Source organism: Mangifera indica, chromosome 18 (assembly GCF_011075055.1).
Source record: "Mangifera indica cultivar Alphonso chromosome 18, CATAS_Mindica_2.1, whole genome shotgun sequence".
NCBI lineage: Eukaryota > Viridiplantae > Streptophyta > Magnoliopsida > Sapindales > Anacardiaceae > Mangifera > Mangifera indica.
In genome coordinates, this window is record NC_058154.1 from 9,766,045 (window position 1) to 9,790,643 (window position 24,599).

Consider the following 24,599-nt stretch of genomic DNA (forward strand, 5'->3'; position numbering starts at 1 on the left):
AAACAATTAGATCCCCACATGCCCTGTTACTCGCCTTTACTTGCAAGACATGCAAAGGGAACACATGAGTAAATATTCAGTAAGTGGTGACCTCTCGACACCCAAAATAATATAAATAAATAAATTTGTTACATATGACATTCCATTTGTAAGGCTAGAAGTGGTCGTAATTTAACACCTTGGTGCACTGACGTAGATCATTGACAAAGGTTGTTAGGACCCAAGCTAGAATTGACATATCTAATACCCTAGTGAAAGTTTAAGACACCTTGCGTGTCACTAACTGTTGTGCCTTGCGCATATGCCATATAGTCTATCGGGTTAGTTAACTAGGACACATTGATCACACAAGAAAACCTCTATAAGCAACTCATTCCTTTACCACCTAAGTTGGTTGAAACTGTTGTCTAACCATATAAAATGGCCTCTAACTCAGGTACATATGTAGTGCATTTCGTTGATCATGTGAGGAATAACTAAAAACTATAACTTTACCATGACCACCTAAGCTGAACTAAGTGGCTACACGCCTTTTTGTTGAGTGCATGATGCATCTTATGGGTATCTGGCCCTAATGCTTTTATGGTGAATGCCACTTACACACATAGTTAGTGATTATCTAGATGTGTACCACTATCTTTAAATTTTCTAACTTTCGATCTGGATTCAACTTAATCCAAGTTTTTATGTCATCAACCACTTAGTCGGGCACATATTCGATACCTTTCTTAACTTACTTAGTCTATTGTGCTTTTGCAATCTTCCTTCTTAGTTCTCCCCTTCACCTAAGGATAAAATTTTCTTTTATCTTTTCTTAAGGATATACGATTGTGTGCTTACCAACCCACGCCCATGTGCCTCTTAGCAAATATACATAGGCGTGTGATACTCAGCACACAGTCATGTATAAAGCAGGTGCACAATGGGAGTTGCTCTTGCCACACTCTCATGTATGACGCACCATGTGCATAAGGTCACGTGTCTTCTAATATACGTTATCCACTTTTGGAAAGTCATACGATGAGTGTGTCCTATTCTACATGACCATGTATGTCTCCCCTCAGAACAAGTACAGGAAGCATGAAGATTCCTTATTTTCTTAAAAGACACATGGGCATGTATGACACCATACATGGTTATGTATCATGATCTAAAAATCGCATCACAGGGTTTTTATGCATATCAAACTAGAATTTCAAGGCATTCACACACTACAACATGTCTTTAGCACTCTAGATCATGTCATATAGCCTCAAAACACCTCACACTTTATCCAAAATCATCAATCAAGCTAAGTCACAACTAATAAATGCATCAAAATAAACAATAACTCATAGATAACTAAACTTATTCAATCTTTTATCATGCTTTGAACATACACCCAATCAATCGACCATTACACCTATAAATATACATATATCTTTTTTTTTTTTTTTTGTGTACATATATAGGCATCATAAAATTCTATAACAATCTTATATTCGTTACTAATCATTAGGCTGATAGGGAAACATAAAATCATTCTATATGTTGTCCCACTTACTTGGTTTTCGACAATAAGCAACTTCTTCATGCAACAACCGCGCTTTTGGTAATAGGTGGCGATTCCTTTAACATCTAGGAAGCTCTCTTCTCACTGCTCTCTCTTTAATTTGTGCGGTTATGGGAGAATTATGAGAGAAATTAGGTTTAGTCGCTTTTTTCTTTTGTTTTTTTGGGTGCGATATATATGCATGTATTGACTATACACAAGCGTGTCTTAAGTTGCACAACTAAGACAACTATCAATTTTGCTATGATCACAATCCTTTCCCAAAATTCTAAATTTCTGTTGACGATACATGGTCGTGTATACCTCTATACATAGGAATGTATCACTTCAAAAACATAAATTACAAAATTTAAAGCAAAAAAAAAAAGACTAAAATACCTTTGGGCTTACCTATGGGTATTACATGACCGATTCAACTATAAGCCAATTTGTAATCTGGTCCGATTTTCATGTAATTGTTGATCAATTAAAATACTGGTCGAAGAAACTTCAATTTAAAAGAATTTTTGTACATACTTGTCTCCAAATGCAAAAGAGTTTGTGCTATTAAAATTTGGATTCAAGAACTCATGATGAATCAAATGCAGTTTATGTGAATTATTTGTTCTCTAATGTTGTGCATTGTATTATCAGTATAAATAAATATATTTAAAGTTGTACTAGTCATTTATAGTGATAAATTTGTAATGTTTTATAGTGACTCATATTAATTGATTGAAATTATAAATTATTACAAAATTTTAATTCAACCCTTCATGTTAGATTAAAATTAGTCGGTCACATGAATCAGTGAGGTAACCTATTTGACTATTGATCCGATTTCAAAAACATTACGAAATACGTCTTCTTAGGATATTTCTTGACTATTATTGGCAATTTGTGGAGTGTTGTTTTTTACATATGTCAGTTATTGTTTTCACCCTTTATTGTGCATGAATTTCTTAGCTTAAATCTTGCATTGGATATTAGATTTGGGTTGAATATTGGATTTGGATCTTGGATTGAATATTTACATTAGATAATAGATTTAGGTTGAGTATTTGGTGTGTATTGCATTGGGCTTAGATAAATATTTGTATTGGACCATTTGTTAATTATTTATTATAAGTATTGGATAATTATTTATGTTAAACTTGGATTTTGGATATTATTTTGTCTTGTTACTCTATTACTCTATCAAATTTATACTAAAAAACTCAATAACATAACAATGGATATAAGTTTTTTAATAGTAAGTTGGATCACCTTAAAATTATCCTGATAATTACCATTTTCATTGTTTCTTGCACTAAATTGCACTTTACGATTTGGTATACTTTCTATTGGTGTGATTTTTTGTATTAATAAGTTTTTAGAAAGAACACATTTCTTTCATATAATTACTAATAATACATCTTTTTTGCAATGACTTCATGTGGAAGAAGGTCAAAGAAGGTCTTAAGTGGTCAAGCAACTAAAGATGGTCAGAGTGTTTCTCTTATAGGATAAATTGATCTTGTCTTTGAAACTAAATTATCTCAATAGTTTGAGGACAATTGTTAGCACTTAACATGGAGGCACAACTGAATGATACCATTGGTGGTCTAACCAATGTCATCATTGATCTCCTTGATCCAATGTATGGGCAATGTTGCCTTGATAACACCATTAGGGGCCTCTCTCAATTGTTAGTTGTTACAAGGCTCACACAACTACCTTTTATCTCCATTAGCATAGACAATAATAGGGTGTCTCTAGATAAAAGATCTAGAATTTTCCCTAATGTACAAATAATCACTTACACTATAGACCTGTTTATACCCATGACAATGCCAACATGCAATATGCAAATCATGACTCATGTCAATGCATCATTAATGAACGGAACTCACATAACTTAAACTATGGACTTGTTTTTACACATGTTAATGTCAATGTATGACTTTTAAATTATAACTCACATTAAGGAAGTGCCAATGAACAACTTAAGAAACATAACTCATGTTCAAATGACATCGACCAATGACAAAAATACCTTATATTTTGATGACGTCAACCACAAACATGTATAATTTAACTCAAGTTATGACATAATGAATTGATGCTAAGTTGTAAACTATTTTTCTTCTTCTGTTTAATAAGAAAACAAACAAAGTAGGAATGAATTTTGAAGAATTTTGAAATGAAAGGATTATGGTTTCTTCAAGGACGTTTGAGGAAAACTTTGTGACTTATGTAAAGACCTACTAACTCTTTTATATATACTTAAGGAAAAAGCAGGAGAACATTTGAACCATTCTAAGCCACACCCAAAAGACATCATTACTTTTGAAATGACCTAACTAGTACATAGCTCACACATGTGGCACATTAAATGATCATTACCTACTACAATCTAGCAAGTTTCAAAATCTTGACCGTTTACATGATATTTGTCTATGCAGAAAAGAAAGAGTTTCCACAGTGCAATTTACAATCTTGAAATTAGAGGGCAATTGTTATTAGGTCAAAGTTATCCTTAAAGTTAACTCTTGAAAATGACTATATATAGCAACTAGCAAAAAGCAACTAAGCAGCACTTCTACTCACAAGTCAAAGGATCAAGACTTGAGAAGAATGAGCTACCTTTTACAAACCTTAAAGCAAGATACTAGGGTCGCATACACCACAACTTCAATAATAACTCAACATTGATAAAATATTTCTTATTATTAAGGAATCAACCTCCTAAAATCAACAACAACAGTTAGACTGCAATTATACTACCTAGCATTTCGAAAGTCATTATGACATTATAGCTCTCAGTTACTACATTAACAAAAATCTAACCCCTTCACTATTAATACAAACAATAAAAGATCAAAGGAAAAAAAGATAGAAGAGAAAAAAAATTAATTAACTATAATCATTCTAATAGCTTGTTATCTTGTAATACTTTTCAATCAACTCAATAGCAACACCATAGATGTAGGCCCTTAAGCCCTTTGGTTGAACCACATAAAAATTCTTTGTCTATCCTATATACATTACTCATTTTATATTTTTACATCTAAATGTCCATGATTTAGTGTACTTCCCATTGGTGTGTATTTATGCATCGACAAGTTCAAACAACTACAAAAGAGAAAATGGTATTTTTATGTATTTTATTTTAGGGTATTTTGTTATTTATTATAAGTACCTATTAAAACTATGTGTAGAAAGTCTTAGTTGTCATGCTTTTTCATTGTCATTTGTTTATTACAAATCTTCCTTTTTAAACAAGTTTAGTGACAAATAATTATGTATAAATAATATGATTTCAAACTTTCCAAAGCCATTTCTTGACTTCACACACAAATAAATCATTGAGTTTTAACAAAATGTGTTATAATATATTGCAAATACGTGGTTTCCTATGTGAGAATATGTTCTGGATATGTGGTTTCCTATTATACATTATTGTTTATTGATTAGCTTGATTTTTGTTTTCTTAGATAAGATTTAGGATATGTATAATTCATTTATTATTTAGATATTTAAAAATACAAAACTTATTTTGTTCAATTCTTCACATGATATCAAAGTGTAATATTTCCTTCTGGACTCTATTAGTTTGAAAATCACCTTTTTCACCTTTGAAAGTAGGATTTCAATATTTTTCCTAATTATGATGCTACCTCGTACTTTTAAAAACTCTCAATCTCACCTCACACAAAGGAGGATCTTATTTTTGACCCATCAATATCTTTTTAGCATTATTCTCTCTCTCTCTCTCTTTCTCTCTCTCTTTTTTTAACCTATCAAAGTGTGTCTCTGTGGGTTTTGTCTATTAAATCCTCTTTTCCAATTATCCTTTTCATGTTTTTTATTGTTCTCTTACATTTTCATTCATAGATAGGTGTCTTAGTGGGCTATTACTCTTTTCATACAATAGGCAAGTCATGACTCTCTTTTCGGTATTGTAATAAATGGATTTCTTCTTTGGCAGCTACATTCCGATTTCTTTTTTCCATCACTATAACTGATGACTCTTTTTATGTGATAGTTGAGTTTTATCTTATTTCTTTCAAAGAAGCACTTTTCAGCTACCATAGGACACTCAAAAAGCTCCAATGATCTCTTGTATCTAATCTAAAATGACTGGCATTGGCAATTTGTGGAGTGTTGTTTTTTCCATTTGTGAGTTGATTTTTTTACCTTTTATTGTGCATGAATTTCTTGGATTGAATCTTGCATTGGATATTAGATTTGGGTTGAATATTGGATATCGGATCTTGGCTTTAATATTTGGTAGATATCGGATTAGGCTTGAATAAATATTTGTGTTGGACCATTTATTAGTTATTTGTGATAAATATTGGATAAATATTTGTATTCAACTTGGATCTTGTATATTATTTCATCTTGTTGGGCCACTTTATTGGTAATAGTATTTGGACTTATTTGCTCCATGGAAAAGATAGATATCTCACACCTTATGAGTTTCATCCTTAATAGTACTAACTATGTTATTTGGGCTCAAGAGATGTTCGACTTTCTTATTGGTTTAAACCTATGGTGTTATGTTACTAGTATATACCCCAACCAATCAAAAGACAAGATATAGATACATACATTTACATTATGATGCTTGAAGCATAGGATAAAAATCAATAAAATTATTACTTGGTTTGTAATACTTGTGTTTCATCAATCAAACTTAGTTTTGAGCATCTTAAGACCGCAAAACAAGTCTTAGATTTGTTTGTTAAATGCTACTATATTGCTAATATCATTCATAAGTTTTAGCTTTATGATAATCTTGGTAGAATGTGGAAAAAACCAGGTCAATCCATTTATGAATTTTCTCAACTATAACTGCTTTATGGGATCAATTGTCATTGTTTGAACCAAAATGACATAATCCTCACAATATTGCACTTTATGCAAAAGAACGAGATGAACTTTGAGTTTATCAATTTACTATAGAATTAAATGATGAGTTTGAATCAATTTGATATTCTCTGTTGCATAGGGGTACCTTTCTCAATCTTGACATAGTAGTTACATAGTTATATATTGAAGAGACTCAACTTACTACTTTAAAGTCTTGTTAATCTATTCTATCCGTTAACACTTTATTAGGCTACTCTTGCTTCTTCATCATCTCAACATAAAGTAACTTGTAAGTATTGTATATTATCTCTAAATGTTTCAAGTTGTAATCTAAGCAAGGCATTGGATGATACAATCAAATTAGGTCTAAGTCTGGTAAGGCTTCTACTTCCAACAAAATTACTAATACTATTAAGGGTTTGTTTTCAAGTCACCTTTTTACCTTAGATGAGCTTCTTATTCTAGTTGACCTCAATACTTTAAAACAAGTCTTAACTCCACTATCACAGGTACCACCCCTTTCCTTATCTTATCTGTCACTCCAAATACGTCTTTACCTATCTATCACTCGACCATACATAACATATGTTGTTATATTTTAGCCAGTTCATGACTGCTCCCCGTATTATTTACTCTACAATAGTGTTTCATATACTTTAATATATCAAAAGTACATTGTTCCAAGGCCTTCATTTTTTTTTTGGCTTAGTCTTCACTTATATTATATGCGTATTCTGATGCTAACTAGGTGGATGATCTCACAAATGGACATTTCACCACCAGTTATTATTACTTTCTAGAAGATTCTCTGGCATAATGTGAAGCAAACAGTTATTTCTCATTTAAGTATAGAAGTAAAGTATAGAGCCCTTGTAGAGACTACTTCTAAATATCTCTGGCTAAGATTGTCATTAGAAACATCTACTGTGAATTATAATGTCATTCAGATTTCTCACAAGGATATTTTTTATGAGTAAACGAAACAAATTAAGATTGATTGTCATTTTGTTCATCATCATCTTATTAATGGGCCATTTATCTTGTTTTCATACTTGCTATTGATTAGATAGTTGACATCTTCACTAAAACCTATTTTCCAAGACGCTTTTATGACTTGTATCGCAAATTCAAGTTAGTGAAATTTTTGCTCATTTGAGTTTGAGACAAAATGTCAGAATCTATTCTAAATATGTGATTCCCTATGTTATAATATATTTTGAATATATGGTTCTCTATTATATACTATTATGTACTGAATAGCTTGATTTTTTTTCTTACATAAAATTTAGTACATGTATAACTTCACGTATTATTCAAAACAGTTAAATGTGTAAAAAATATTTTGTTCAATTTTTCCATATAAGGAATTGGCATATGTATAAATGGGGTAATTCTTGTTGATGGTTTAAATTCAAGAAAATTGTCTCCTTCCAAAAATGATGTCAACATCAACTTGTTAATGTTGTTTAGAATTATAAAAAGAGCTATGAAGTTTGTAATAATGACCATTAAAAAATTGTTTGATTTCATCAATATATAAAGCCAGCTGTTGCTTGACCTCACATCAAAATAAGAGATAAAGGCAAGAATTTCCATGCACAAGTAAATAATTAATATCTCTTTAAATGGAAAATATTCTGGCATTCATCTTTAACAACCTGGCTTATCTAATACTAATGTGTAGGGCAAACTGCCAACTCTTCTCATCATTCAGGTTTCGTTTTTAAATTCATCTGTATTTTAAATTTTTATTCATATATTGTACTTCTTTATACTGTATTCATCTGTATGAATCATTTTTATTCATATGGTGACTATTCACCGTCTCTAGCTATCCACTCTCTTCCTTCTGCTTTCTTTCTCTTTTATCTCTCTAGTTATTTTTATTTAAGATAAAAAGGCCAAAAATGATTGGATAAGAAAAGGAGAGTTAATGACTGAAATGACAGATGGTTGCTAGAGAGAATTAGAAAAAAAATTTAAGAGAAAAACAATCACTTTTTAAATTTTGAGTACATAAAATTATTAGATTTTTAAATTAAAAAAATATGATAAAATTTAGTTAAATAATTATATTATCTCTGATAATAATAAAAAAAATTTAACAGATTGAGAGATTTTAGATTTTAAAAAATTAGTGAGTTTAAGTTTAGGGTTACACTTAAACTTGGAAGAGAATTAGTCTTTTGGCCTTCTTTTAAAATCTCATAGCTAACAGACAGCCCCTTCATTTCAATTCACTGTGATCTAGAAAACTATTGGCATCATTAAAATTTTTTAGGTTGGATTCAGATTAAACTAAGATGAATTCAAATTCAATTCAATTAATAAATGGAGGAATATAAAAAATTTGCGTTCAAGCACAACCTCAACTCATTAAGATTTGTTATTGTTCATATCTTTTGTTTGGAGAATCAGAAGAGGTGGTCGAAGTCAATTGCGCTTAGTCCCCAAAACTCGAAACATTTATCGGAGTTGATATTTACTCCATCATAATTAATATAAGAAAATACTTAATCTTGGAAATGAGTAAAAAGTGTTGGAAACTCTTTCATCATAATTAATGTGAGGAAATGCTCACATTAATTGATCTTAGAAATAAGTAAAAAGACACTTTTTATTTATTAAAAGAAGAACCATTAATGCAGAAACGAAATGGTGGCAAATAGATTGTTTGTCTTTTCAAAGTTTGGGTTTGAATTCGACAAAAATATGTAATGGTTGGGCTTATTCAAGCTGAACCCTTTAGTGAGTTTGAGCTGATTAGACTCAAATCCAAGCTTTAGAAATTCCTAATATATATCCCACCTTTAGACAGTTAAATCAATTGAATTAATTATTCATGGCCATCAAATAGAAAACTCTGCGATAGAACAAAGATAATAAACACATTATTTAAGCTTATCTTTATGTTAATAAAGCTAAAAACATTTATGAGCCTGAAACAAAAAGCATACCATGTGATTAATTTCAAGAGGCCTTCTTCCACATGAATACTTGCAAAACAATTACAACACAAAATCCAAAACATGGCTGTCAAATTTATGATGTGCCTTATTTACAAGAACAATTATAATATTCAATTAAAATTGTATATTCTTTTTTAGCTATTATAAATAAAGACTGGATCCTCAGCTTCAACAAGGCAAACCAGAAATAGAACAATTAAGCACAATGTCATCTTCATCTGCATTGTTCTTCTTCTTCGTATCACTCATTTTCTCCAGTGTAAAAGCTTCTGTTCCTCCTTCAGATACATTTCAGTTTGTTAACGAAGGTGATTTTGGAGACTACGTTGTCTAGTATGATGGGAATTACAGAGTTTTAGGTGTGTTCAATGCACCTTTCCAACTATGCTTCTATTACACTACCTCAAATGTTTACACACTTGCTCTATGCATGGCCTTAGCTCGGTCAGAGTCACTCTTCCGTTGGGTTTGGGAGGCCAACACAGGCAAGCCAGTTGGTGAAAATGCCACTCTCACATTCGGAACCGATGGAAATCTTGTCTTGGCGGATGCTGATGGCACCATTGCTTGGTAAACAAACACTGCCAACAAGGGTGTTGTAGGGTTTAAGTTACTGCCAAATGGTAACATGGTGCTTCATGATTCAAAGGGCAATTTCGTTCGGCAAAGTTTTGACTACCCAACTGATACTCTCTTGGTCGGTCAATATCTTCGGGCTGGAAATGCTACCAAGCTCGTCAGTCGAGCATCCGCTAAAGAAAACGTCGATGGTCGTTACAGCTTTGTGATGGAGCCTAAAAGATTATAAATGTACTATCAAATCAAATCCAGACGGCCTGTTCCCTACTACACAACATCCGGAAGGCTTAATATTCAGGACAGCTCTTTAGAATATATGAAATTCAACTCAGCCCCGGAGAGTGATGAGAACTATGCTTATGAACAAACTCTGGAGGTCTCTAGAGGCGTCACTTTCACCTTGGCTAGACCAAAATACAATAGCACATTATATTTCCTTCTGTTGGGTATTGATGGAAATCTCAGGATCTTCACTTACTACGACAGGGTTTTTTGGGGCGCATGGGAAGAGACTTTCACTTTCTCTAAAGATTCATCTTGGGAAAGCGAGTGTCAATTGCCGGAGAGGTGTGGGAATTTTGGGGTATGCGAAGACAATCAATGCGTTGCTTGCCCATCAGAAAATGGGCTGTTGGGTTGGAACCATCAAGGTGGAAGATTGTGGTGTTAAGTGTTCAAGAGATTGCAAGTGTTTGGGGTATTTTTACCTCCAGGAAACATCAAGATGTTGGCTTTCTTATGACTTGAAAACGTTAACTAAAGTCGCCAACTCTACACAGATGGGTTTCACAAAGGTTCCCGACAAAAGTAAACTGGATTCATTCATTTGAATTGTCCTCTTTCATGTCGACTATGTAGTTGCATTCCTGCGGAAAATGATTGGAGACTTCTTATAATAAGAACACAATGGGTTCAAAAGTCTCCACGGAAAATCTCCTTGCTTGTGGTTGAAAGCTAATGAAAATGATGGGTCCATTTATGAAAGTTTTAGCTGAAACTGCTATGTTATTTTACCTTATATCTTCATGTGGCTTTTCTTTCAATGTTAAGGAAAAAATGCTAATATCAATAAAAAAGCATGGTTGGAAGAATTATCATATGAGACTTCTGTATAAATTTTTTTTAATTTGTTTTTGGTTCTTTTTGTTTTTTAAGTTCTGTCCTTGCTATTTAAGTCATGTACACCTAAGAAATAAAGATGAACTGCCCAGTCCATTGAACGGCCGTAAGTCAAGACTTTAATTTTGAAATATTATTATATTTGAATTATTGCCTTCATGTTTGAAATTTCACTCTTTTACCACTGATATTATTAGAGCATCAATGCAGCATTTTCATTCCAATAACAATTGGTAGTTGAAGCCATCACAGAAACTAATTTCCTTTTTGACAATCTTCCAATGTATTTGGATTTTTTTTTTTTTGGTTAACCAGGAAACCCCACTCGGATTAGTTGAACAGGTAAACTAGACTCTTCTGTAATCAAAATTCACAGAAACTATAATAAAAAGAGACCAGCAATTATGTGGGTAGGGCTAAATTCGAGCCGAGTTGAGCTCAAGCTCAACTCGATTTGTAGCAATCGGGCTCGTGCTCGAGCTTGGGCTCGTCGAGCTCGTTGCAAATAAGTTCAAGCTTTAATTAACTCGTTATTAAAACAATATCATTTTAATACATATTGGTCAAAACAACATCGTTTTGTATCAAAATTTTTAGCTTGCAAGTTTGACAAGCAATTCGAGCTCAAAGTTGCAGGCTCGAGCTCGAACAATCTCAGTTCAAATCTAGCCCTATATGTAAATATAAATTCTTATCAGCAACCATTAGACTTGGTAAGGGGCAAACCGGCTCAAGGCCCAACTCGAGTGTGGTACAACCCATAAAATAGCAAGTCATGTTAGGCTCGTAGGTTGGGTAAGTCGTGCTTGGACCTGAAAACCACACCGATGGATTATATCTAAAAATAAATTCAAGTGACACAACTTTTGCTTTATTTGCTACTCCACTTGAATTTTTCAAACCAGGACATCTTTGTAATGATGCATGATAATGAGAGATATGATTTCACTCTTACTTATTTCTACAATATCTCTTTTATAGTATTTACACTGTACTCATTCCTTTCCATTTGAGTCTACAATAATGAATTCATCTCAATCATTTGAACACATTTTTCATTCGAAATATATTAAGTTTATTCATTATTAAAGTATTCTAAAGAAAAAAATAATTAACAAAATTATAAAAACAAAATGAAAACTAAGTTGTTAGACATAATTAAAATTTGATTGAGAGATTAAAGAAAGTTTCAAGTCAAGAAGTGAGGTTTTCTTTAGTAAAATTTTATGATTTCTTGTAATTAGAATACAAATATAAGTAAAAAAAAATACACAAAAGATTTTATTATCATTTGAAAATAAATAAAAATTGTAATTTGGAGGTCGACCCACCATTTTTTTAAATATTGCCTTTCGTTGTATTAGTTTAAAAGTAAATATAAATTAGTAATGTTTAAAATTTTATTTTTTAAAAAAACAATTATAAAAACCATGGGCTAGTTAGGGCTCGACACAATACGACCCACTACTATATAGGTTGTGTCACAGGCCCCATAAGTTAACGAGTCAGCCTAGCCTGTAAGGCACGCACTATAATGGGCCTTGGCTCAGCACAACTTGCAGCATGACAGACTAAGCCAAGGTTAGCCTAGCCTGTTGCCATCTCTAGGCTCAGCTTAATCAAATCCAACTATAATTATTTAATCTTTTATCTTTTGCAAACAAATATAGGGCTTAGTATGCTCAAGAAGCCCATCATAAATCTAGTTATAGTCATACTAAAAAATTGTTCTAGTCAGTAGAATGGATCATCCAATGAATTGTATCGAATTGCAAATTAACTAACAAGTCAGATTGGACTATCATGCTAACATTCAACATGACTAATACTCATTTTAAATTTCAATTGTGTCATACTAATATAACTAATCCACAATCAGTTAGACAATCAACTTGCAGACCAACCCTTTAACTGTCTAATCTAGGTTTAGAAACATAAATTGATACATCTAGGTACACTTCCATCTAACGTGTTATTAGCAAGGTCCATTACTTGTAAAGAAGACAGACAAGACCTTATATATTTCCATATGTATTGACTTAGTAAGTTAGCAATTGTTAAATAAATGACATTCAAGTTATAAAGACTTCCCAATGATCTTGAAATTGTCCCTTCAAACTCAATGGACCTTATAAATTTACTACAATGTAGATCAAGAAACAGTAATTAATGAGTGAGACCAAAAATGGAAGAGTTCTCTTGTTTCAGAAAAGTTTGTAAAAGACGAATGGTTTGTAATTTGTAAGTGGAAGTAAAGGAAGGTGGTTGATGAGTCCTAGCTAGAATGGAAGAATTCTCAAATTAAGTCTCAAAAAAGTTTTAAGAGATGAATGATTTGCACTTCGCAATTGAAAGTAAAGGAAGGTGATTGATGAGTTGACAATCTAATAGTTTAACACTAATAAAGATAGGTATTTGTTTCTGTTACGATTCCAATTATAAGGTACATGGCTTAGATTCCCTATCAAGAAGTATGAACTTTTGGTATTTGATTTATATGACTTTAAGCTCTCCAATCTTTCGAGTTATGGTTATCCTAAGGTTAGTATCAGTATCATTTCACCCCAAAAGTATGTAATTTTGGCTAGGGGTTTGTATATATAATTTAGTATCTCTTAAAAAAACAAGCACATATAAAGCCTTTGTTATTGTTGTATTACAACATTGAATGATTGAAATAGGAAAACAACTACAACCACAATAAAGAAAAAAGCCTTACCAAAATTTTCTCACAACACTGCTAAATTTGTAACTGAGCCAATCCAAGAAGTGGCAGTATTTATACCTCCATTGTTTGTTAATCGCAAGAGGACCTATTATGCTCCGTAAGTGCACCATAAATCCAAGTGTCATGTTGACATAGAACTAAGCCACTTTACCTTCATTACCATCTGTTGTTGCTCCATTATCAAACTCAGGTGTTCAAACAATTGTACTACAATTCTTTGGAAGTGGAGATCCGTAAAGTTCATTTCCAATGAAACATTATGCATCCAAGCTTTGCAGTTAAGTGCCCAAAAGAATCTTCCCAATCAAGTTATTATTTGATAGGTTCAAATAGTTCAAAAATGTCAAATTTGACACTCTTTGTGGGATGCTACCATAGAGCTGATTTTCAGAAAAATCAATAGACTCCAATGATCTCATACCACCAATATTCTCAGAAATTTTACCAATGAGAAGATTGTGAGATAAATTTAAGAACTGCAACGCTTTAAAACTCATCAACTTCATAGGAATTTCCCTTGTGAACTTATTTTTGGAAAAATTAATAATTCTTACCAAGTTTAGAATTGTATTATATTCGACAGCTCTCCCTTTCAACACAAGCAATGCTTCTTCATCAATAAGGCTAGCATAATTATAAAAATATGCTATATTGTTAGGTGTTGAATGACTTACCATCACCATATTAGTTAAGTTACTAATACATCCTGATATGGATCCAAAAAGATAGTTAACTGCAAGATCCAAGATTTGTAGAGAAGCTGGACAACAAAGTTCTTTTGGCAAAAGACCAGAAAAATTATTTGAACAGAGATTGAGAAATCTCAATCTCGAAAAGCTTTCTTCAATCCTTGTTGGCACATTTCCAATAAACTTATTTTCCCCAAGGTCTAGTGCTATTAGATTGGCACAACCTTTAAGTGACAAAGGTATTATTCTAGAGAAACTATTGTTGTGAAGATGCAATGATTCAAGGGAACTTAAAGTTCCTATGGAGTGTGGAAGTTTCCCATTAAAGTTATTGTTGTTTAGATTTAGAACAAACAAAATTTTCATATTCATCCAACAATCAGGTAATTCTCTAGATAGATAATTATTTTCAAGTTTAAGAATTCGTAATATCTTTGAATCATTTATCTCATAACACAACAAATTGAACATTGGCCCTATAAAAGCATTGTTTGAAAGATCAAGTTCAACCAAACAGTTCAAACCTATAGGTATATAAGATAGTGGACCTGATAAATTATTCCAACTTAATTTGAATGAAAAAGGTTGAGAAGGCTCCATTATGTTTGGAATCACCCCATTGATTTGGTCATGAGAGAAATTCACAAAAAAAAAGTGAAGAAAATTTCCACAATCTATTAGGAATAATATCGGATATTCCTGAGTTGGATATATCCAAAACTAATAAAATTGTTTGTGAAAGAAGTCACAATGGAAATTGAGGTCCTAAATAACAAGATCCCAACAATAATGATTCAAGCTGAAAAGGAGGAACCCACTTAGAACTAACTTTGAACTTGATTGAGTTTCTTGAAGCATCAAAATAACTTAGTCTAGTGAGGTTTACAAAATGAATTGGGAAATGAGATCCACCAAATTTGTTGAAAGAGAGATCCAATTGTTCCAAATTTGAAAGATTTCCCAGAGAAATTGGTATTGGACCATTCAACATGTTGTGGGAAAGATACAGATGTTGCAATGATGAAAGTTCTCCTAATTTTCATGGTATAAAACTTGAAATAGAGTTATTTTGTAGAAGAAGAATCTTCAATTTTATGAATTTGCCCAACTGATCGGTCAAATTACCTGAAAGTTGACAAGATCTCAAATTTAATATCTCTAATTTATTTTCAACACATTCTGAAAATATGTCTAAGATTTCAGATATGTCTTCGCCCATCTTAACTAAGGTCAAAGAAAGTGAAATCAAGTTACAAAGATTTCCACATGACCTTGTAATTCCCCCTTCAAGTTTGTCATTGTATGACAGATCAAATACTTTAATGGAAGTCGTGTTTCCAAGATCATTTGGAATCCCACCTTGCAAGTTATTCAAATTAAGATGAAGGTACTCAAGACTGTTAAATCTGTGCAACCAATTATTGGATAGTGAACCATTGAAACAGTTTTCAGATAAATCAAGATACCTTAGTGAAGCAAATTTTGAAGTCCATCTGAAATTGGACCTGATAAACTAGTTGCACGTAGATTAAAAACAACGAAATCATTAAGACTGAAAATCCAACCAGGAATCAAAGAGTTGTTAAAAAAGTTTGCAGAAAGATCAAGGTTAACAAGAGATGAAAAATTTAGGTTTGGTAGCGAATCCGGAAGGTGGGTGAGTCCACAACTTGATAATCTTAACACTCGTAAAGAAGGAAGTGTATTTATAATGGGAAAGGTGTCAGAGGGCTTTTGAATATCTAGGGCACTAAAATCAAGATGTTGGAGTGAAGAAAGACTAGACACCCAGTTCAAATTCTCAGCAATTAAAGGATTGCCACCAAGATTAAGATGATGTAGATTAGAGAGATTTCCAAGTTGAGGAGGAACCATTCCCACGTATTTAGAGCCAGACAAATCAAGATATCTTAAATTCTTCATTGAACCAAGAAAATTCGGAATCTGAACCCCAAAATAATTATCACTCGAGTCCAAGAAAATTAACCGCTTTAAATCAAGTAAAGCCAAATTTATCTTACCACCAATTGTCCCCTGATCATAAGTATAATCAGAATGACCAAGGTGGAGCTCAGTTACATGACCGGTGAATTTGTGGCCAAGGAAGCACGGACATGCTCCAAGGGGTGCGTTTCGTTGATTCCGAAACGTTTTTATTTCCGAAACGCCCGAAACTAGTACAACACGTTTCGAGGCCGTTTTGGAAATTTTAAAAAGATGCAAAATGCATTTTCAGTACCTGAAACGTGTTTCTTTGTAGAAATCCGTTGCATTTCTACTTTTGTAAACATTTCAAACCACACCTCTCATACTGGTTTTGTCTTCTCAATGTTCCGACATCTGAACCTCCTCTCCTCTCCGGCGAAACTCATCTCTCCTCCTTTGTTTTGTCCGTCTTCCCACTAGTTGTTGCCTCCTTCCAACTATTTGTTTCATCCTTCCAATTATCAGTTCCCTTCCTGGTATCTGTTTCATGAGTCTTCTCATTATTGATTCTCTCCTTCTCATTTTTCATTCGTTCTCTACCGAAATGAATCCAAAGTTTGGGAAACATTAAACACCTTTACAGTACCTGATTATGTGTCCTATTAATAAGCTGCATCCTCTAAATCCATTCACTTGTGTTTTAAGAAAAATGAATTACAAAGAGAGAAGTAAATAACATGGCTGTTAACTGTTGGGTTTTGGGGAGTCTTCATTTTTTTTCTTTTCTGATCAAAGGCATGGGTTATAATTTATATTCGCCAGCTCTAAGGTTTACAATGGTAGAAACAATTTCATTAAGCTATAGTGTATATTTTACATAGAGACTTTAGTTTATATAGGTCCAACTAGTTCATATTTATAGGCTTATAGCAGTAAAAGCTTAGTTTCATTGAACATTTCTTTATGCACACTTTTAAATAATTTAAAAGATAAAAAGTTTGCATACTAAATAAAAGGAAAAAAATAATAAAGGTAAATTATTCTTATATTATATAAAAATATTTATATATTTTTAAAGGTTATAACTTTTTAATACAATTTTGGTATTTATAATAAAATCCTTATATTTTTCATATTTACATGTTTCCCGTATTTCCGTTTCCTATATTTTTTTATAAAGACGTTTCAGCGTTTCTGTTTTGGCGTTTCACCGTTTTCACATTTCCGTGCTACTTAGGTTGTCGCAGATAACACCAGTCCATGTGCAACAATATCCATCGGCAGCAGTCCAAGAGGCTGGCGGTTGGAAGAATCAATGAGATCCTGCTTGAACCTTAAAAGAGCTTGCCTTTCACTTTCAATGCAATCCATGTGAGTGCTTCCATTGCAGAAGCCATGATTGATGATTGATATAGCAAGGAAAAAAGGGGCAGTGAGAACACTCATGGTTAATTTCATTATTCTGTGTAGAAGTTACAATGTGGATGAGATAAAGAACAGTATGAAATGGGTTGGTATTTATAAGTTTAATGACCTCATTTTTTGTGCATGTAAATCGCTGGAAATTTCCTTGATATCATTAAGATTTCAAAAGTTATCAATTGATATCAAATTTTTAGGCTTAATTTGCGGTAACAAGTTGCCAATCTTCTCAGCGTAAATGGTAAGTTCCGAATGACTGATTTTAGTCTTGGCATGCTAGTCGGTTTCAGAAGGTTGTTATACGTCTAAAGTCTTCATAAAACAGTTTCCTGCTTGACTTACAAATCACATGGGATGTAAAGGCATTGATTCCTTGTAACTTGCAAGAAGGTTTCTGGTATTAATTTATCAAACGGGTTAGAAAGTATTCTTAGGTTATCCTTTAAAAGTCCAACAGAGAGGAGAGGAAAATTATAAAAATGGAAATTTCTTCGGGAAAAGACTATGAATGAGAGAAGGAATCTTAATGAGCCTGCTCTATCATTAACTCACAATCTAGGCCTAAGCCTTTGTATTTTCGAAAACCAACAGCTAGAAGTGCAAGTTGAACAAAAACCCACGAACAAAAGCTGGAAACATCAGAGAGATTAAGCACTGTAGATAGGACTAGGCGCTGTCCATGTTGAAGAGGATCCTTAAGGAGAAGAAACATAACTAGGACTGGCACTCGGGTATATATAGACTGAAAATCTTGTTGGTCACCAAGAGACACTTGAATTATAATTTAGATCACATTATTAAAGCCAGTCTTTTTAAAACCCAGCCGAGCAACTGGAAAAATGTGATAAATCTAGTTCAAAGTGATGGATAAAATCCTTTTTAGTCATAAGACTTAGTTGATCCAAAGTAGATAAATTGTGCCAGACAATAGTTGAATTGTCTAGTTAGACTGGTCCATAATATGTCATCATGATATCATATTATCATCAAAATGATTAAAACCCATTAAAATTTTTTAATTATGTTACATTGACATCATGTTGATGTCATCAATCCATCCAATCATTCGGATGGGTCGGCTCCCAAACAAGCCTATTGATTGGATAGAGGCTTGCTTCGGGTCTAAAAACACTAAGGTTAGGTTCTATTTTCCTTTTTTAGCTTTTCTTTTGAAAATTGTCTTCATTATTTAAAAGTGTTAGGCAAACATATGGAACTCATAATGAAAGCAAACAAGACACAAACAGAACAAGAGGAATAATAACAAAAGATTATGTGCAAACCCAAAATCAAGAAAAACTGCGGATAGAGGATGAAGAAATTCACTACACTAATGTTTAGTCACAAGAACACAATTAAGATATCAATAGCTCTTTTGAATAACAAGTGCAAAAATTGTAGAACCCTAGCCACTCAATAAAGTTTATCTATTAAAATGTAAGATCTGTAAAACAATTCATATTTATATCTACTCAGAATAGCATGGAACCACCCTTTCTAAAACTTTAAGCCATCGCTGTTCAAACCAGGAACGTGGCTGCCAGTTGTTGAATGGGGTTCTGGTAAATTTAACTAATATTATTAGTTCTAATTGTATAGGTCATTGAATGCATTTGCAGAATACTAGCATTAGCAAAAACAAATCTTTATACTGCATAAATGTATACAAAATAATCAATAGATTTAAATAGAGAAGAGAAAAGGAAGAGCTAATATGTGCATGCAAGATCTCATTTCAGAAAGAAATGAAGCCCTGGAGACAATACCAGGCATAAAATTTAGTAACATTTTCTTACAATACTGCTGACGTTATGACCCAGAAGATCAAGGAAATGGCAATATAAATACCTGTATATTCTTTTTGACAACTAAAGGACCTATTAATCAGTGCCCTTCGTCACAATGAATTCATCCTGAAGAAAAACAATTGCTTTAGAGGTGTACGATATACTGCTATACTCAGAATGGTTCACTGTCACCATTGCACAAAAGTTCTTGGTATTTTCCCGAAGAGATTATTATTAGCAAGGTCTAAGATCCGAAGAGAAGTCAGATGACAAAGTTCCATTGGTAAAGAACCATGGAACTTGTAAGAACCAAGGTTTAGAATCATCATTCTAGACAACTTTCTCCAATCCATGTTGGAACATTTCCGAAAAACTGATTTTCAGCAACATCAAGTAATCTAAATTTTTGCAACTTTTTAGAGAACCCGGCATCTTTCCAAATAGTTGGTTTTTCCAAAGCCTCAATGAGTGTAGGGAGGTTGGAAGGTTACTATGAATCGTATCTTTGGTCATTGTGTTGTTACAATTATTTTGTACAAACTTAATAAAATCATGCAACCTTAGTTTTATAAAATCTATGCATAAATTATAAAATATTGAATTAAAGACAATCAAGAATAGTTGGGACTATATTTAAAGTCTTAAAAATTGTCGCCCTTAGCAAATTTGTCAAATTCATCCAATAATTAAGTAATTCTTTAAATAAAAAATCATTTAAAAATTTGAAAATTCGTAATGTGTTTGAATCATTTATTTCATAACACAACAAATTGAGCATGGCCTCAGCAAAAGCATGTTCAACCAAAAGATCTAAACTTGTAGGTATCCAATTTAAGTCAAGTGTAATAATCAAGGGACCCATTTGAGAAACAGCTGCCGAAACGAACTTAGAAAATGAACCAAAGCTTGATGTATATATTATCTTTTAGAACTATATTAACATCTATTTGAGTTCATTTATCTTTCTGTATTCATCCATTCTTTTGAAAGTAAATTTACTCAAGACACTCATTTACGGACATTTATTGACAGGAAGAGTGATGGATCATCTTATCCCTAATTTCTATCATCTTCCTCATGGGTCACCTGTCTTGTATCTGAATTCTGAGGCTATTTAAAATGAATGTTTTTAGACACAGGTCTTGATTCGGTTAATTGACCTATTCACATGTTGATCAGTCCAATTGGTCATATAGATACTAAATATATTTATTAGATAATATTTAACAACAAATATTTTTAGTAAAACTTTTGTGTATCTGCCTCGTTACGCCCTAATCCAAGTTTCATATTTTTCCTCATTCTCTTTGAACAATCAATCGCTGAGGCATCTGCTGATAATTTACTTAGCCAAACATTAATGTGTATACAATGTACTATTTTTAACTAAACACGTACACAAAAAGCCCTTGTTATTATTGTATTACAACATTGGATGATTAAAGTAGCAAAACAACTACAGCCACAACAAACAAAAAGGCTTTACCAAAATTTTTGCACAACACTGCTAATTTTGTAACCGAGCCAATTCAAAAAGTGACAATACTTATACCTCCATTGTTTGTTAATAGCAAGAGGACCTATTATGCTCCAGAAGCCCACCACAAATCCAGGTGCCATACTAACATAGAACCAATCAACTTCATCTTCATTACCATGATCAACAACTCCTCCACTGCCAAACTCTGGTTTTGGAAAAATTGTAGTACAATTAGTTGGAAGTGGAGATCCACAAAGTTCATTTCCAATGAAAGAAGATGCATCTAAGCTTTGCAACTGAGTGCTCAAAGGGATCTTTCCAGTCAAGTTATTATTTGATAGGTTCAAATAATTCAAAAATGTCAAATTTGACATACTTTGTGGAATGCTACCATAGAGCTGATTAGCAGAAAAATCAATAGACTCCAATGATCTAATACCACCAATATTCTCAGGAATTCTACCAGTGAGAAGATTATGAGATAAATTCAATGACTGCAACGCTTTAAGACTCATCAACTCCATAGGAATTTCGCCTGTAAACTTATTTTTGGAAAAATCAATCATTCTTACCAAATTGAGGATTGTATTATATTTAGCAACTCTCTCTTTCGTCACAAGGACAACTTCTTCATCAACAAAGCTAGCATTACTATAAAAATATGCTATATTGTTGAGTGTTGCATTGCTTACAATCACCATATTAGTAAGGTTATTGATGCATCCTGGTATGGATCCAAGAAAATGGTTATTTGCAAGATCCAAGACTTGTAGAGAAGCTAAATAACAAAGTTCCTTCGGCAAATGACCAGAAAACTTATTTGATCGAAGATTGAGCAATCTCAATCTTGAAAAACTTTCTCCAATCCATGTTGGTACATTTCCAATGAACTCATTATCCCCAAGGCTAAGTGCTATTAGATTGGTACAATCTTTAAGTGACAACGGTATTATTCCAGAGAAACTATTACACTCAAGATGCAATGATTGAAGTGAACTTAAAGTTCCTATGGAGTGTGGAAGTTTCCCAATAAAGTTATTGTTGTTCAGATGTAGAACAAACAAATTTCTCACATTCATCCAACAATCATGTAATTCTCCAAATAAAAAATTATTTTCAAGATTGAGAATTCGTAACATCTTTGAATCATTCATCTCACAACACAACAAATTGAACATGGACCCTGTAACAGCATTGTTTGAAAGATCAAGTTTAACCAAACCTATAGGTATACGAGGTAAAGGACCTGACAAATTATTCCAACTTAAGTCCAATGAAAAAAGCTGAGAAGGTCTCATTATGTTTGGAATCACCCCACTGATTTGGTTGTGAGAGAAATTCAAAGAAAAAAGTGAAGGAAATTCCCAAAATCTGTTAGGAATAACATCAGAGATTCCTGAGTTGGATACATCCAGACTTGTTAAAGATGTTTGTGAAAGAAGCCACAATGGAAATTGAGGTCCTATATAACAAGATCCCAACAATAATGAATCAAGTTTAAAAGGAGGAATCCACTTAGGACTAACTTTGAATATTATTGAGTTTCCTGAAACATCAAAGTAGGCCAGTCTAGTAAGGTTTACAAAATGAATTGGGAAAAGAGATCCACCAAATTTGTTGAAAGAGAGATCTAATTCTTGCAAGGTTGAAAGATTTCCTAGGGAAATTGGAATTGGACCATTCAACATGTTGTGGGAAAGATATAGATATTGCAAGGATGAAAGTTCTCCTAATTTCCATGGTATGAGACCTGAAATGGAGTTATTTTGTAGGCCAAGAGTCTTCAATTTTATGAATTTTCCTAGTTGATTGGTCAAATTACCCGAAAGTTGACAAGTTCCCAAATCTAATATCTCCAGTTTATTTGCAACACATCCTGAAAATATGTCTAAGATATCAGATATGTCTTGACTCAGGTTAACATAACTCAAAGAAATTGAAATCAAATTGCAAAGATTTCCAAATGATCTTGGAATTCCCCTTTCAAGTCTGTCATTATCTGCCAAATCTAGTACTTTGATGGAAGTCATTTTTCCAAAGTCATTTGGAATCCTACCTTGCAAGTTATTCAAATTAAGATCAAGGTACTCAAGATTGTTTAATATATACAAACAACTATTAGATAATGAATCATTGAAAGAGTTTTCAGATAAATCAAGAGTCCTTAGGGAAGTCAAATTTTTAAGCCCATATGGAATTCGACCTGAGAAATTAGTTGCACGTAGATTAAGAACAACTAAATCAGTAAGACTGAAAATCCAACCAGGAATCAAGGAGTTATTAAACAAGTTTTTGGACAAATCAAGGTTAACAAGAGATGAAAAATTTAAGTCTGGTAGTAGATCAGGAAGGTGAGTGAGTCCACAACTTGATAATCGTAACACTACCAAAGAAGGAAGTGTTTTTAACATGGAAAATGTGTCAGAGGGATTTTGAATCTCTACAACACTCAAATCAAGATGTTGGAGTGAAGAAAGACCAGATACCCAGTTCAAATTCTCAGCATGTAAAAGATTATCGCCAAGATTAAGATGCTGAAGATTAGAGAGATTTCCAAGTTGAGGAGGAACCATTCCCACAAACTTAGAGCCAGACAGATCAAGGTATCTTAAATTCTTCATTGAACCAAGAAAATTCGGAATCTGAACTCCTTCAAAATGATTATCGCTTAAGTCCAAGAAAATCAAACGCTTTAAATCAAGTAAAGACAAAGTTATCTTACCGCCAAACTTTGTCCTGTGATCATAAGTTCCGAGGTGGAGCTCAATTATATGACCGGTGAAGTTGTCGCAGATAACACCAGTCCATGTGCAACAATATCCATCAGCAGCAGTCCAAGAGGCGAGGCGGTTGGAAGAATCAATGAGATCCTGCTTGAACCTTAAAAGTGCTTGTCTTTCACTTTCAATGCAACCCATGTGAGTGCTTCCATTGCAGAAGCCATGATTGATGATCGCTATAGCAAGGAAAAAAAGGGCAGTGAGAACACTCATGGTTAATTTCATTATTGTCTGTAGATGTTACAATATAGATGAGATTGAGAATATAATGAAATGGGTTGGTTTTTATTTGTGCAATGACCTCATTTTTTATTCATGTAAATTGCTGGTAAAAAGTTACCAATCTTCTCAGCGTAAATGGTAAGTTACGAATGACTGATTTTAGTCTGGGCATTTTCAGAAGGTTATTATACGTCTAAAGTCTTCATTGAACAGTTTCTTGCTTGACTAACAAATTACATGGGATGTAAAGGCATTGATTTCTTGTAACTTGCAAGAAGGTTTCTGGTATTAATTTATCAAACCGGTTAGAAAGAATTCTTAGGTCATCCATGAACTATTCTTTAAAAGTCCAAAAGAGAGGAGAGGAAAATTATAAAAATGGAAATTTCTTCGGGAAAAGACTACGAATGAAAGAAGGAAACTTAATGAGCCTGTTCTATCATTAACTCACAATCTAAGCCTAAGCCTTTCTATTGTCGAAAACCAATAGCTAGAAGTGCAAGCTGAACC

The 24,599-nt window shown here is 32.9% G+C and overlaps 2 protein-coding genes and 1 pseudogene across 2 annotated transcripts; 1 reads left to right on the forward strand and 2 right to left on the reverse strand.

Annotated features, from left to right (window-relative positions):
• The first annotated feature begins 9,562 nt into the window (after positions 1-9,562).
• On the forward strand, positions 9,563-10,919 carry LOC123201689 (annotated as a pseudogene).
• Positions 10,920-15,939: 5,020 nt separating this feature from the next.
• LOC123201690 (receptor-like protein EIX1) lies at positions 15,940-17,844 on the reverse strand. Its single transcript, XM_044617266.1, has 2 exons — positions 17,653-17,844; positions 15,940-16,506 (listed from the first exon to the last, which is right to left on the reverse strand). The coding sequence occupies exons 1-2, from the start codon at positions 17,842-17,844 to the stop codon at positions 15,940-15,942; spliced, it is 759 nt and encodes a 252-aa protein (XP_044473201.1).
• Positions 17,845-20,908: 3,064 nt separating this feature from the next.
• Positions 20,909-24,123, reverse strand: LOC123202434 (receptor-like protein EIX2). The gene is made up of 2 exons (XM_044618377.1): positions 23,810-24,123; positions 20,909-21,292 (listed from the first exon to the last, which is right to left on the reverse strand). Exons 1-2 carry the CDS (start codon positions 24,090-24,092, stop codon positions 21,090-21,092), a joined length of 486 nt encoding a protein of 161 aa, XP_044474312.1. The 5' UTR covers positions 24,093-24,123; the 3' UTR covers positions 20,909-21,089.
• Between the last annotated feature and the right edge of the window lie 476 nt (positions 24,124-24,599).